At 42.2% G+C, this 16,536-nt stretch overlaps 1 protein-coding gene across 1 annotated transcript in view; it reads left to right on the plus strand.

Annotated features, from left to right (window-relative positions):
- Window positions 1–16,536, plus strand: part of CCDC149 (coiled-coil domain containing 149) — a 74,409-nt gene that overhangs the window by 12,237 nt on the left and 45,636 nt on the right. Inside the window, exons 2-3 of the mRNA XM_067562564.1 lie at window positions 6,940–7,101; window positions 8,342–8,380. Of these exons, the coding sequence (XP_067418665.1) occupies window positions 6,940–7,101; window positions 8,342–8,380 (201 nt within the window). The remainder of the gene's footprint in view (window positions 1–6,939; window positions 7,102–8,341; window positions 8,381–16,536) is intronic.

Below are 16,536 nucleotides of genomic sequence, written 5' to 3' on the forward strand. Positions count from 1 at the left end.
GTGCCCCTGAGAGGTAGAAAATTTACTCAGTTGGTTTTATGGCAGACATGGCTGTAGCTGAAAAGACCCACTCGAGAGAGACAATCTCTACCCACTCGAGAGAGACAATCTCAAACCTTGTCACATTTAAAGGTGGTGGTTCAACCCTTTGGGCTTTGCCTTATGCAAGCTCTTTTCTCCTCTGTTAGTTTGGACTGCTTCCTTTCGTAGCTTTGGAGACCTTTATTGAGCTCTTGTTTCCAAAGGCTGCGGTCCTGAGAGTGATTTTCCCAGTTACCAGTATCCATTTCTTTGAGGTCTCGCTTACACACATCCTTGAAACACAATTTTGGATGCTCTTTAGATCTTTTCCCAGATGCCGATTTGCCATAAAGGATGTCCTTTGGATGTGCCCATCATTCACTCAGCACACGTCGAAGCCAGCAGAGGCATCTCTGTTTAAGGAGTGTTTGCATGCTGGTTATACTGGACCACTTGAGCACCTCTGTGTTGGTGACTTTGTCCTTCAGGAGATTTCAAAAATTCAACAAAGACAACGCATATGAAAGCTGTTGAGCCGTTTTTCCTGATGAGAATGTAAGGTCCATGTTTTGCTCCCCTACAAAAGAGTATTGATAACACATGCACGGTACACACAGATCTTTGTGTGTTCTTGTCAGTTTGTTGTTTTGCCATACCCTCTTGCTCAGCCTAGATATTGCTCTGGCAGCTTTGCCAATGTGGATATTGGCGTTCCTTTTCAAGTGAAAGGTTGACTGTGATAATAGATCCCAAGTCTGTGAACTTGTTCACCACTTCAAATTCATAATTACTGATATTGATGGAGGGTGCATCTTCAACTCCTTAGCACATTGTTATTCTTTTTTAGGCTTATAGTAAGCCCGAAGTGTTGGCAGGCTTTGGAAAGACTTTCCATAAGATTTTGGAGATGAGCTTCTCTGTGGTTTGTAACTGCTGCGTCATCAGCAAAAGTCTTGATTTTAGATCTAAGTCTTGCAAGATTGAACAGCTTTCCATTAGAATTTGTGTACAAGTAGATTCCCTCAATTGAGGAACGAAAGCTTGTTTCAGTAGCAAGGGGGAGAAGATCCCGAACAGAGTTGGGGCAAGTACACAATTTTGTTCCTACCACAACTTCTATGTAACACACTCAATTCTTCCAGACAAAGCTGCAACACAAAGCGTCTTGGAAACATCCCAAATCTGGCCACTGGCACCAACTGAATCTTATCATCGCAAAGCTTATCAACCTTAACAGTGTCATTATTACGCACAGTCATCAAAGTGCTGATTGCAACACAGACCATACTTTGATATGCAGCAAGGTCAGACTTAAACCAAAGAAAATACAGAGAGCAAAAAGCAGAAGGCCATCCTCGTATTAACATCAGTACCATCGTGGACCAAGAAAAGTCACAGCAATACAAGAACATATTACAACAAACCTGTGACTCCAGCGATTGTGCCACAAGTGCCCAGTTGAAGTGGGAGCAACTGAACAACAATCTATGATGCAGCTCTGAAAGTCTTTGAAAAGAAGAGAAACAAGACTAACGACTGGTTTGATACCTAGTTCAGTGAGATGATACCAGTCATCAAGGCCAAACGTGTAGCCAAATCAATTATAAGAGTGACCCAAATGAAAATACCTTACAAGTGTTGAGAGTGCCAAGAACTAAGGTACAACAAACTGCTCGATGTTATGTCAATCACTATTGGCTGCATCTGTGTGAAAGCATCCAAGTAGCAGCCGATACAGGCAACATCAGAAACATGGGATTTCATTTTGATGGGATCAAGAAAGCTTGAGTCCAACTTCAAAGAAAACAGCCCCATTGAAATCAACAACAGGGGAAACAATTAATGACCACACCAAGCAGATGGATTGTTGGGTAGAATACTATTCTGAGCTTTACTCTTGTGAAGATATTGTTACGGACGCAGCCATCAACGCCATTGAAAGCTTGCCTGTTATGAACCAACTCGACAATGAACCAACTGTTGAGGAGCTTAACCTTGCTATAAATTGCCTTCTTTCCAGCACAGACAGAGCAACTTTCATAAAGGTGTTGCAGTAGGATAGGTTTTCTACATTTTATGACCTCTGATGGTATGCAGTCTTTTCCAGGGGCTTTTACATTGGGAAGGCCAAGTATCACAATAAGAATATAGCAGTAAGGTTATATTACCGACCACCTAAGCAAGGTCGTGATAGTGACTGTGAAATGCTGGGGGAGATTAGAGAGGATATGAAAAATAAAAAACTCAACAACAGGGAATTTCAACTATCCCCATATTGACTGAGTACATGTCACCTCAGAACGGGATGCAGAAATAAAGTTTCTTAACACCTTAATTGACTGCTTCTTGGAGCAGCTAGTCCTGGAACCCAAAAGAGAAAAGGCAATTCTTGGTTTAGTTCTAAGTGGAGCACAGCATGTGATCCACAAAGTGAATATAGCTGAACTGCTTGGTAATAGTGACAATAACCTAATAAAATTTAACATCTCTGGGGGAGGCGTGACATCAAAGCAGCCCACCACAGTAACATTTCTTTTCAGAAAGGGGAACTACACAAAAATAAGAAAATTAGTTAAACAGAAATTAAAAGGTACAGTGTCAAAAGTGAAATTCCTGCAAGCTGCATGGAAACTTTTTTAAAGACACCATCATTAAGGTTAAGATTCTGTCACAGGTATTTTTAGTGAAAGTCAGAGACATGTCATGGTAATAAACAAAAATTCACTGAAGCCCACAACCTGTCCTTGACTTTTACTAAAAATATCCTAGGGGAGAGTCGGAAACGGAGCTGCTGGAGCTTGCAGCTGCTCTAGCCTGCTGCTTTGGTGGGCTGGCCACTAGTCAGCTGCTGGGCGGCAGCCTCAGGGCTGGCCCAGAAGTCACAGAGATCCCGGAAAGTCATGAAATCTGTGACCAAATCCATGACCAAATCATATCCTTAACCATAATAGAAGCTCAATTTAAATATAACCACAAATTTAAAAATGTAGTAAAAGGAACAAAAAAGTGTCACTGTGGCTAAACAACAAAGTAAAAAAAGCAGGTAGAGGCAAAAAGGTGTCCTTTAAAAAGTGGAAGCTAAATCCTATTGAGGAAAATAGGAACAAAAATTCTGGCAAGTGACGTGTAAAAATATAATTTAGGAAGGCTAAAAAAGAATTTCAAGAAATAGCCAAAGATTCAAGAAGTAACAGCAAAAAACATTAAGTACATCAGAAGCCGGAAGCCAGCTAAACAACCAGTGGGACTACTGGATGATTGAGATGCTAAAGGAGCATTCAAGGAAGATAAGGCTATTAGGGAGAAATTAAATTAATTCTTTTCATCGGTCTTCACAGCTGAGGATGTGAGGTAGATTCCCAAACCTAAGCCATTCTTTTTAGGTGACAAATCTGAGGAACTATCTCAGATTGAGGTCTCATTAGAGGAGATTTTGGAATACATTGATAAATTAAACTGTAATAGGTTACCAGGACCAGATGGTATCCATCCAAGGGTTCTGAAGGAATTCAAATATGAAATTGCAGAACTACTAACTGTGGTATGTAACCTATTATTTAAATCAACTCCTGTACCAGATGACTGGAGGATAGCTAATGTGATGCCAATTTTTAAAAAAGGCTCCAGAGACAATCCCAGCAATTACAGGCCGGTAAGCCTAACTTTAGTACCAGGCAAATTGGTTGGAACTATAGTAAAGAACAGAATTATCAGACACACAGATGAATACAATTTGTTGGGAAAGAGTCAACATGGCTTTTTAAAGGGAAATCATGCCTCACTAATCTACTAGAATTCTTTTTTTTTTTTTTGGGGGGGGGGGGGGGTCAACAAGCACATTGTCAAGGATCCAGTGAATATAATATACTTAGAATTTCAGAAAGCCTTTGACAAGGTCCCTCACCAAAGGCTCTTAAGCGAAGTAAGCTGTCATGGGATAAGAGGGAAGGTTCTCTCTTGGATCAGTTACTGGTTAAAAGATAGAAAACAAAGGGTAGGAGTAAATGGCCAGTTTTCAGAATGGAGAGAGGTAAATAGTGGTGTCCCCCAAGGGTCTTTACTCGGAATACTGTTCAACATATTCATAAATGATCTGGAAAAAAGGGGTAAACAGTGAGGTGGCAAAATTTGCAGATACAGAACTACTCAAGACAGGTAAGTCCAAAGCAGACTGTGAAAAGTAACAAAACTGGGTGACTGGGCAAGAAAATGGCAGATGAAATTCAATGTTAAATGCCAAGTAATGCACATGGGAAAACATAATCATAGAAGATTAGAGTTGGAAGGGATTTCAGGAGGTCATCTAGTCCAACCCCCTGCTTAAAGCAGGACTAACCTCAGCTAAATCATCCCAGCCAGGGCTTTGTCAAGCCGCAGCTTAAAAACCTCTAAAGATGGAGATTCCCAACTATACATATAAAATGATGGGGTCTAAATTAGCTGTTATCACTCAAGAAAGAAATTTTGGAGTCTATAAGACAAAATATCATATTGCCTATTTATAAATCTATGGTACGCCCATTTTTTGAATACCATGTGTGGATCTGGTTGCCCCATCTCAAGAAAGGTATATTGGAATAGGAAAAGACATAGAAAAAGGGCAATAAAAATGATTGGGGTATGAAACAGCTTCCATATGAGGAGAGATTAATAAGACAGGGACTTTTCTGCTTGGAAAAGAGATGACTAAGGGGGGATATGATAGAGCAGCGGTTCCCAACCTTTTTGAGTGTGCAGACCCCTTTTCAACCTCCAAAAATTTCACAGAACAACCCCTTTTTAATCGCCAAATATTTTGCAGGCCATCACATACTACTAGTTGTAAAATAAATTACATTAGTAGGTTCTTAGAAACTATATGAAATTATTTTTTATTTGAAATTGTACATTTCCTTGGTGAGGATGTTATTTTCTTTCCGCGGACCACCTGTACTAGTCTCACGGACGATAGGTTGGGATCCACTGTGATAGAGGACTATAAAATCGTGATTGGTGTGGAGAAAGTAAATAAATGAAATGTTATTTACTCCTTCTCATAATACAAGAAGTAGGGGTTACCAAATGCAATTAATAGGCAGCAGGTTAAAATGAATTTCATGTATTTCTTCATACAACATATAGTGAACCTGTGGAACTCCCTGCCAGAGGATATTGTGAAGGCCAAGACTATAATGAGGTTCAAAAAAGAACTAGATAAGTTCATGGAGGATAGGACCATCAATGGCTATTAGCCAGGATAAGCAGGGATGCAAAACCATGCTCTGTAGTGCCCGTAGTCTCTGTTTGCCAAAAGCTGGGAATGGGCAACAGGGAATGGATCACTTCATGACTACCGGTTCTGTTCATTCCCTCTGAAGCACCTGGTATTGGCCACTGTCGGAAGACAGGATACTCGGCAAAATGGACCATTGGTCTGACCCATTATGGCTGTTCTTATGTTCTAGAAAAAGCAGAAGTGTTCAATAAATATTTCTTTTTGTACTGGGGGGGAAAAAGACAATATAGTCATATCATAACTCATTCTATTCCATTAATATCTTGAGAGAATATTAAACAGCAGCAACTAAAATTAGATTTTAAATCAGCAGGTCCAAACAATTTGCATTGAAGAGTTTTATGAGAGCTGGCTAAGGAGCTTGCTGGACCATTGAATGTTGGTTTTCAATAAGTCATGGAACACTGGGGAAGTTCAAGATGACTGAAAGAAAGTTAATGTGCCAATATTTGCCCAGGTCATCCAGTTTAACTTTTTTAATTATAGGCCTGTCAGTTGGACATCGATAATGGAATGGCTGATATGGGATGCAAACTAAAAAATTGAAGGAGATCAATAGTTAGAATTATTACAAATCAACATGGGTTTGTGATGGATTCTCCATCACAGACCATTTTAAAATCAAGATTGGATGTTTTTCTACAAGATTTGTTCTAGGAATTATTTTGGGGAAGTTCTATGTTTTGTGCTATACAAGGAGGTCAGGCTGGATTATTGCAATGGTCCTTTCTGGCCTTGGAGTCTATGAATTAGACCCCCTTGCTCCTCTGCCCTCCATGCAAGGAAGTGGAGCCTATGCATGTGGTTTTGGTTTGACAGGTGCACAGGAATGGCCCCTCTGGCACACTTCTCACCCATTCTCTTAAAGTCCTTTTAGAATCCCTGCTACAGTTTTTTGCTCAGACTTGGGGCGGGGTGGAGAGGCCTTGCCAAACATCCTTGGATTCTCCCACATCCTTCTGATTCTCTAGGGAAACTAGTATAAACTTGTTTACAATGGGACAGATTTTGAATCTGTTTACCCAATGACACAAGGATTTACTCCTGTTTACAATGGGGTTATAGCAACATACACTGCATTAATTGGAAATAGGAATCTCATTTACAGTCTGTAGGAGTTTATGCTGCCTGCCCTTCTGTTATTTGGACCTTTTTCTCCCTTAGGAAAGAGGGTGGATTCGGGGGTAGCTGTAGTTGCAGGAATCCTTGGTGGCTTGGTCACTTCAGAGGTTTTCTGTCCATGGGCAATGGCAATGTGCGGTTCGTAGAGTCAAGGGACCTCTGCAGAAGCATCTTGCCTCCTGTTAATCCTCCACATTGCATGATTAAGATGTGTAATTCCGTGGCTTCTATGGATGGGGGCAGGGTGGAAGGAGGAATGACAAGAAACTCAATGACTTGAAACTGCTAGAATAATTTGGCCCTAAGTGTTGTTTTTAGGATTCTCTGGTCCTGCAAATACTCTTCCAGTGCTGCTAGCAGGTTAAAGTTTTCAATTTTAACCTATAAAGACACACATTGTAACTTCTGAACAAATTGCTCTTAAAGTGTTTTCTTAAAGAATGCAAACTTAATCTGCTTAGTTCAGCATGGTCTTGTGAATTAGTGCCTTGTCCAGTTACTTTGACTTTTCTCTCTTGCAGTATCTGGTATGTAAAAGAAAGCTAGAAAGTAAAAAAGAAGCATTGCTGATTCTTTCTAAGGAGCTGGATACATGTCAACAGGAAAGAGACCAGTACAAGCTTATGGCCAATCAGTTGCGGGAACGACATCAGTCACTGAAAAAGAAATACCGGGAACTGATTGTATGTTACCTAATGAACATTCTACTGATTTGGGCAAGAATGAATCTGAATTTAAGAAGTGATTTCCTTTTGTGAATGCAATAAGTGCTGTAAAAATTGTTTGCTATACTACTTCCAGATGATATGATCCTGATTCCTTCATTATTCATTTGTTAAGCACTAACGTAGTTAGCACTGTAAAAGTAGGCTTGGCAGGATTGAATTTAAATCCATAGATGTTGGTAAATGTCAGTTTCATCTGCTGCTTTGAAATCGATGAAAATATCTAACAGTCACTGCAAATTCAGCCTCCCTTTTACACTTTGTGCTTGCAGGGATCAGGGGCAGCCCTGTTGTCGAAGGAGGGAGGGAGTGGGTGGGGCCATGACAATGAAGTAGCAGAGGGCTTCTAACATGGCTATAGGCCAGTGACACTGGATATCTGCAGGTGTGAGGAAGACTGTTGTCCTGGTGGGGCAGAGCAGACACCCCTTGCCCTAGCTGTGAAGAGGAGGACACGCCTCTGGCCATGGGGAAGACCATCTTGCTATTGAATGGCTCTTTCCCAGGGATGGAGCCATTCAGCAGCGGGGTTTCCCCCTACCCTCGCTCCACGGTCCCAGTGAATGGGTAGTTGTCCTTGCAGCCAGGACCAGGGATCTGTGCTCTGCCAAGCCAGGACAGCAGCGTTCCCTGCACCTTACACCCAGTGTCCTTGGTCCCTCGACAGGACAGGAAGTCCCCTGTAGTCAGCACAGGGAACCCCCTGCAGCCTTGCCCTCACCCCAAACCCACCCCCTTAATTTCCTGCAACTGTAAAAATAAAATAGTTAATTGGGGAGGGGGAAGATACTAATCATTAAAAATGAAAGAAAAATAAGTTGAGTTCTGCCAAGCCTATGTGTAAGGCACAAAGACCGTTCCAGTCCCAAGGGGGTTAGTTGAAATGTCAGGCTACCATTTAAAAATGGACTGCAGTGTTATGCCGCAGTAACATAATGTACTGTTATGGAGAACAATGCAACACAAATGTATGATGAACTGCTGCTGTTAGTAATGTAAATATATCTTAATTTCAGAAGATTCTTGGAACTGGCAAGCTAACATGACGTGTCTTAATCAAACTGCAACTTTTTTAAACTTTATTTTCAAAAACAATTGGTTCAGATATATTCTTTTTTTTAAAGTTTCAGAGTCACAAAGTTTATGGTTACTGATTTCAGAAATAAGCTGCCGATAAAATGCATCTCTTTATTTGTAGGATGGGGATCCATCTCTTCCTCCTGAAAAAAGGAAACAGGTAGGTTTTTTCTGCTTTAGTTGATATCATACATAATACTTTGCGAAAAGTCAAATTCTTAAAATTATATTGATGTCAGTAAGAAATCTGATATTGAAGTGGACATTGCAATTCACACTGGAAGACCCTGAGGTCTTCAGTGACTTCTGCTTTCTTTTAAACATGTTAACTCCTGAAATATCTGAGCGACGATTATTAAACAAAGCAAATGGTTTATGACGATCAATTTATCTAAACTGAAATCAGCAAAGGTATTGAGAGTTGAGATTACTCTCTTTATTCTTTGTTTCTTGTATTTGGGTCCTAAAATACATGCACAATAGGGGAACTATGGTGTCAAAAAAGGCTTGTACTCTTTCTAATTGCATGCTCTTCTGTTTTTTTAGGAATTTTATAGGGAGAACTGGATTAATTGGTTGTACTTATTTTAGGCCAGAGGTACACATAGTGAGCTCAACGAAGTACTTTTTGGTCTGCAGAGACTTGGCTTTTGCATGATGATGGATCTTGGTTTCTACTGAGAAATACAAGAAATGGGAAGCTGCAATGAAATGAAGAACTGAAATAACTGTTATAACTTTTCAAAAAGGGCAAAACATTTATTGCATTAAAGCCAGGCAAAATACATGAATATTTTCCTATTGCTGTCTTTCAGTGAAAGCACTTACATTTTACTTTTTTCTTTTGCCACTGGGATATCATATGAGCACAAACAGGAGGGAAGCTGGTCTGGGTGAGCCTAAAAGAAGGGTGTCCATGTAACAATCTCTCTAAAGTGTAACCCACAGTATGGAAAATTTGAGAATTCCTGTTTTAGTTGGTCATAGGTCCCTCTCTGTGTATAACATTCATATTAACAGCTTTTCCCCTCTCAGGATCTAACTTGGCATTTAAAAATTTAAATTCATATCCCTTTTAAACTCCAGAGAGTAAAATTCCAGTCCATATCCCCAAATCTTCAAAAATCAATTCAGGCCTCAAATGATCATGAGATGGCTTAGAAATCTTGACTTTTAAAAATAACAAATTATGGGTTCTTTTTTCTTTGGGGCTCTAGGCTTCACTCAGGTCAATTTTCTAGCTTTTTCTGCAACCTTGAGAGCTAAAAACTTCCTTTTTAAAATTTAAATTTTTAAAATGGTAACTGAAATTTTCATATATCCAGTTGACACCAAGAGCTGGGGTTTCAAGAAAAAATACCAAATATGGTGAGACTTGCGATGAACTCATAAATTTTGGCAACAGTGCCCAGCACTTCCCTGCAAAATGCTTTACAGAAAAGTAAGAGTGCTGAAAATAATGTATGCAGAAAGGTTAGAAAATTGCTCTTGGAAAGAAGTACATTAAATGTACTGTAAATACTGCCTACGTGCACTGGAGTGAATTAAAACCATCTGTCAACCTTTATTCTGAGTGTACTGGCTCTATTGTGTTTGTGAAACCTGTGAAGCTTCTATTCCATGTATGTATGTCAGTAGTGTGGAAGGGCCGGCCTTCCATGTTTACCTTCTCCTTTAACTTTAGGTCAGAGGGCAGGCAGAGAGGGGAGCTGGCTCCTTTGTCTCAGATCTAGTTGGCTAGAGGACTGGGTCAGAATCCCACTCCTGACTTCCCACTGCCAGGCTGCTTTCCATTGGAGGAAGAAAATGCCACTCTGCAGATGGAGCGTAGCTCTGCCTCAGTGGAGATGGGTTGGTTTGACTACAGGCTACTTGGGTGGCACAGAGATGTTGCTGGGATAAGGCTAGGTTTGGGCAGCAAGCACCTGCAAGCTGCTGCAAGGAGTAAGTCAGCTAAAGAGCTCCCACAGCCAGGCTGGAGGAGGAGGTGAAGCCCTGACTCGTATGGAGACCACTGGGATGGACACTACAATACAACAGTGTCCAAGATTCACAACTTGGAGATCACAGCACACTCAAACATCAGTGATCAGTGCAGGGGACACGAGGTGCCCTCTTTTGGGACTCAGGGACTCTGGTTGGGGGCAGTTTGGACTCTTAGTTTGGCTAGATATTAGTACTCGCTGTATATGTGTATGTATATAAGCTTGGGGACTTTGTGGATTGGATCATTGTGGGGATTGTATGACTCTTAATAGGGGCCCCTGAATGATTCCTCTTGCAAGATTTTGTCCCTGCCCAGATAAAATCATCAGTAGTCTATCTGAGTTCAGCAATAATTGGGGGGTTAATTCCTGTCTCCCTAAGATCATGCACTGGAATCAAGAGGTTTAGGCCTATTAAATAACAAGTGGGGCTATCCATCCTCAGGCATGTGGCCTAAATGCACTGGGGTACCCCCTCTATGTTCTCAGTGTATCAGAGCTATTTCCCCATTATCCTTTTCCTGCAAGTTAGTACCTGCTTCTTCCCATATTGCTAAAATTTTAGTTTCAAGGCCTTCTAATAAAAATAGACAATGGCACAGTACTTCAAAATTGCTCCTTCAGAGCACTGAAATGATGCTGCTTAATGGAATTTAATATCAGTGAATTATTAAAATATAGTATTGACTCTCACCAGGGGCTGTATTGAGCCATTGACTTTTAGTGCAACTCTTCATTTACCTGAATATGGAGTTCTGCTAAAAATCAATGACCCAATATAGACTTGTGGCTGCTATAATCAGAGCTGAATAATTTAATGTGAAAAGTAGTTCCTCTGCACAGGGCAATTGTGGGATTAGGTGGAAAAGGAGGTGATATCCCTACAGCCAGATTTTTTTCTCCCAAAAATAATTTTGCCCTGAATCCAAGTCTCTAAAATACCAGAGGATTTGATTCTTAAGTTTGGAAGCCACAACTATAAGACTTGTCATGTTTTAAAATGGTGAGTGCTTAGAAATCCATATAATAACAATTCACTTGGGGGCTTTTTTGAGAAAACTATTGACTTATACTACCCAGCAGTGAAAGAAAGTAAAGCACCTTTTTACCCAGTTTTTTAAAGGGATCCTTACAGTCGCCCATAAGGGCACTATGACACTCCAGGTTGTGTGTTGGTAGGCTGTTAGTGTACTTGGTGTGCTACCAAGCACCCAAAAAGTGTGCCAGTAGTCGATCAAGATGCACCCTGATGTAGGTTATGGTTAAGGGTATGAATATCCAAGAATACCTTTTTAAAGAACAGTTTTGTGCTAAGAAACGTAATTCCTACTGAAAGGATGAAAAAAACAGGGAAGACATTATAAATATCTTTGTACTGCCTTTGTGAAGATATTTGTTTAGTTTTTTTCTGTAGTATGAAGAAAAAGGAAAAGAGGTTTCCTGGACGCTTCCCAACACTCCTCTGCCTAGAAACTTGGCTGCCTTCTGAGTAGCAGTTTGTGGCCCGGCAGCCAATTTCAGTTCAGTTTTTTAATCTATAAAAACAAAGGCCCCAATCCTGCAATGAGCGCTGTGTGGGACAGCTATACATGTGCAAATCCCTCATAATCAGGCAAAACTTGAAATGCTGAGCAATTTGAGCTCAGTTCAACTTTTGTAACAGAAAGTGAGTCAGAAGTGTCAGGGCTACAAAATGACACTGAAATAACGACTCACTTTTTTTTTTTTTTGTTCCCTGTTCTCCCTGTGAGCTCTGCCTCATTAGCCCCCAGTCCACCAGCTCCCTACGGTGCCTCACTATCTCGATCCTTCCACCCTCAGTGTCCCATCTCTCTATTTCACCAGGCTTTAGGGAGTGCATTTGTGTTGAGGTCCCAGCAGTGCACTCTGGGGAGTTGGCACCATAATCAGTGAACAGCCAGTCAGAATGTGGTTTTGGAGAACGTGTTCCCAGCCATGTTCTAATATGTGGTAGGTTGCAGTATTTCCCCTTCCTGCCTTTATAGTGCATATTAATATATTAAAAACTTTGTTGTGAAGCATTAGGTACATTGTGTGTAGTAATCTTGGCTCAAACCCATAAAAGCAAGGAAATGAAAATGTAAGCTACCTAACAGTATATTCTCTATTGCTCCACCTTCACATGCTCTACCGCTACCACAGTGACCATACACGGACCACTCACTGCAACCTTCACTCAGTCGCCTCCATCTTTCCCTCTCCAAACATCCCTTTGCCAAACTACCCTCACATACCGTGATTAATTGTGAACCTCTGGTGTGGTGTTGGGTAGGGGATGGAAGGCTGGCATCCCTAGGGACTTAGTCTGCAGAAGAGAAGAATGAGGGGGGATTTGATAGCAGCCTTTAACTACCTGAAAGGGAGTTCCAGGGAGGATGGAGCTAGGCTGTTCTGAGCGGTGGCAGATGACAGAACAAGGAGCAACGGTCTCAAGTTGCAGTGGAGGGGGGTTCTAGGTTGGACATTAGGAAAAAGTTTTTCACTAGGAGATGGTGAAGTACTTGAATGGGTTACCTAGGGAGGTGGTGGAATCTCCATCTTTGGAGGTTTTTAAGCTGTGGCTTGACAAAGCCCTGGCTGGGATTAAGCTGAGGTTAGTCCTGGTTAGTCCTGCTTTGAGCAGGGGGTTGGACTAGATGACCTCCTGAGGTTCCTTCCAACTCTATGATTCTATGAGCTAAAGCTGTGTGAAATTTCACATTGAAATGCCCCCTATTGCAGAGGTTGCCCCATTTTTTGAATGCAGCTCTAACTATAGAATGGTTAACCGGGCACCTCCATAATACACCTTGTTTAAATGATAAACGTCAGAACAGAGCTCCAATTATACATTGATAGGCACTGATCTGCATGTGCTATGTTACAGCATGCTTGTCACATTAATAAATTTAGAGATGTTCTGTTAGGTATTGTCATACTGTGGAGCTGCATTGAAGGGGGAGTAGGATCTCCTTCTTGGCATCTTAGTTTTCCTCTCTGACTTAAATTGAGGATGGTGGGGGGAGGGCTTCTATGGTTGAAGTTACAGATTTGTCAATTCTCTGACCTTGTATGTGCACTGAGAAGTTTTTAATACCAAGTAAAGTTTGTGAACAAATCTAGTGTAATCTCTTCCTTGAAATAAAATATGTGGAGGGAGAAATTACTATGGTAAGAGCTACAGTCCTGTAAACTTTTACTCATTTGCTTAACTCCATATGAGTAATCTCATTTAAGTCAATAGGGACTGCCCATGGGACAACGCCCCAAGAATAAAGCTATGTGCCCAAGTGTCTGCAGCATCAGGGCATAGGATTGTATCTGTAGCTTTCTGTAACCTCTCCCTTTTCTGATTAGCTGAAATTAAATTGGTACCTAAATATTATGGGCAGTGCAAGGTGCAATATTAGACAGATCATTTTTTTGTACGCAGTGGTGTTGTAGCTGTGTACCTGAAGAAAAGCTCTGTGTAAGCTCGAAAGTTTGTGTCTCACCAACAGACAGTCCAGCGGAAGGAAAGGAGGCAATTGCCCAGGGGTCTTGTGATTTTACAAGGACCCGGGCCATGTGGGGGGGATGGGAGGTCCACTTGGGGATGCTAGCTCCCCGTCCCGCCTCTTCCACCTGTGGCCCCATCCACAGTCCACTCCCACTTGGCCTCAGGCTCCACTCCACCCCAGGACCTGGCCCTGCACCCCCCCCCCCCCCCACTTGCTGTCACTACTGTATCGCTACCCGCTCCACTCCCCCTGCCTCTCTTCATCCTTCCCTGCTTGGCTTTCCCACTGCCACCACTCTCCGCCCTGCTCAGGCCCCCCCCCCCCCCCCGTTGTCACTCACCACGTGCGTCCCTCCTCTCTTCCCCCAGCCACTGCCATGTCCCTCCTCCCCATGCTCAGCCCCCCGCTGTTGCTCACCGTGTGTGTTCCACCTCTCCTTCCCCGCCGCTGCTTGCCGCATCCCTCCTCCTCCGTGCACGGCCCTCTCCCCCCCCACTGTTGCTCGCCACCTAGGGGAAGGGGTGGGTGCAAGAGACGAAGGGGACTGAATGGGAGAAGGCCCTTGGGTGGAGCGGGCTGGACCCTGGGTGGAAGAGGTGGGATGGGGAGCTAGCCTCCCCAAAGGGAAGCTTCACCCGCCACCCCAGGTCGTAAACCTCAGCCATCCCTTTCTGGGGCAGGCAGGGGCCTGACATTGCTGTCAGCAGGCTTGCCAACAGAAGATGGTCTAAAACAAGATTATCTAGTTTCTCAGATACCGTTTTTGGCAGCCAAAAAAAATCATGTCCAACATAATGTGGTCTTGTTTTGTTCACTGACTTCTTAAACAAAAGGTTTTCCTAAATGAACGAGGCAACGAAAACAAAGTACATCAGTGAGTGTAGAATGAAGTTGTGATATTTTAGTGTAACTGCTCTATGTTTGTTTTACTTAGCTTCTATGTACACTTGCACAGACACAGTATGGCATATCAGTGACTATACTGCCCTGTCTTTTTGTTGTGTGCTTTATGCACAAACATAATATTAAGCTCAGTAAGAGCTGGAGCCAGTAAAACCCAAAACCAGAGTGTGGTTTCCTCTGATCTCTGCGTCTGTTTCCCCAATAAAGTCCCTTCCATAAAGATACTACTTGTGTAGGATTCTCCTTCTCCATTGTGAGAGACTGGTGGAACTCCCGTAGCTCCTAAACTCTGTACTACTTAATACGTTGAGGACAACCGACCTAATTCTGTGCTTTGCCTTTTGAGCTGGTGTTTACTCTGTTTTCACAAAATGCTTGGTGGGGATTGTGGTGTATTTGTACAGGCTGTGGGCATGCATGCATGTCTCTTTTCTCATTAGCTGAGGAAGGATGCTGCTGTGGATGGTGCAGAATATCAATCCATGTCACAAAGGTTCATGATGAATTACCCAAAACCTCAACTGGTAGACACTGCTCAAGTGAAAGCCTTTCTGCTTTAGCAAGGAACTCCTCTGTCAGCTAGGGAAAGAGACTCTCGACCAGTCTTTCATGTAGCAAAGATCATGGCAAAATTCAGGAGAGACAAAACATTTGTTCCCAGTAGCTTCATATTGGCCTCCAGGCAGGCATGGTCTTCAACTCTGTTGCAAAAGTCCAAAACCAGTCCCATCAGGCTGAAACTCTGGCCTCAGATTCCCATTTAGAACCAGGGTATCTTTCTCTGTACTGAGAGCTACGGCCCTGACAACTTGGCCCCTGATAGTATGTTGATTTATAGGCCTGGTGTCTGAGCAGGTGGTCCATGTTCAACCACAACATCAGAAAGATCTACATTTCTGAGCCGAAATGGGGTATGTTGTTTTACAAACAGATCTACACTGACATCTTTACTTGCCCCCACACAAACTGCTTGCCTGTCCCCTTCACCTGTCAGTCCAGTTTAAAGATTAACTCCACCCAGTTACTCTTGGTGGCTATTTCTGACTATTGAGAATTAGTCAAAAAGCCGAGCAGTGTGCCTCCAGCCCATTGTCATCAAATTCCTGCAGGAAGTTCTGCTGGCCTTATGCTAAGGAACTAAGAGAAGCAGCATTTTCTGAGAAGCAGTGTTTGGAGGTAACCATCTTCCCTTATCTACCACATAGGTGAGTTGTGAAGATTGATTAATGTGATTTCCCCTTTGTTACGGGGGTCTGAAGATAAGTATTAGTCATGTGCCAAGTACTGGTAATAAAGTGAGACCTACGAGCTTTCTTCTTGTTTGTGTGTGAGTGACTCCCTTACTGTGAGATGGCAGATGGAAAACTGCAAGATTGTTTTTGTCCTTGTAATGCTTCAGAGAACAGTATTGTATATTTCAAACTGCACCTGCTCAGAAGAATCCAGCCTGCAGAGTGGAGCGACGCTGGTTGCTGCATATTTTTAGCCTTACAGAAACAGGGCATTCTGTGTTGTGAGCATGTAGATTGAAAACTGGGATTTTTAGCAATGTTGCAAGTTTTGTTCTGTAGGGTGAGTGACACTGTGTTTTGTTTCCTCAGAATGTGACTTAAAAGAAAAGGTGCACTTAAAAGTTGAGTCTTTCGGTCACGATGGTACACATTTTTTAAATGTTGGGCTCTTTTCAGGCTCAGCTGCACACACTCACTGTCCTCCTCTCCTTTCTCAGTGTCTTACTTTGCTGCAGTAGAGAGAGAACCCTTCCCGTGGATAAACTTTAATGTCCTTGAAAAACACACCAATGTTAATTAATCATAACACTCAAAAGGCTACAGAGAACTTGTTTTTCTGTTTTACCTTCTGCCTGAGGCAAAGTTGTTCATTTCAGATTCTGAAAGCAACTGAAATAACTCCCATAAAACAATCAA

Source organism: Emydura macquarii, unplaced genomic scaffold (genome assembly GCF_026122565.2).
Source record: "Emydura macquarii macquarii isolate MOO-44397 ecotype Brisbane River unplaced genomic scaffold, CSIRO-AGI_Emac_v2 contig_2448, whole genome shotgun sequence".
NCBI lineage: Eukaryota > Metazoa > Chordata > Testudines > Chelidae > Emydura > Emydura macquarii.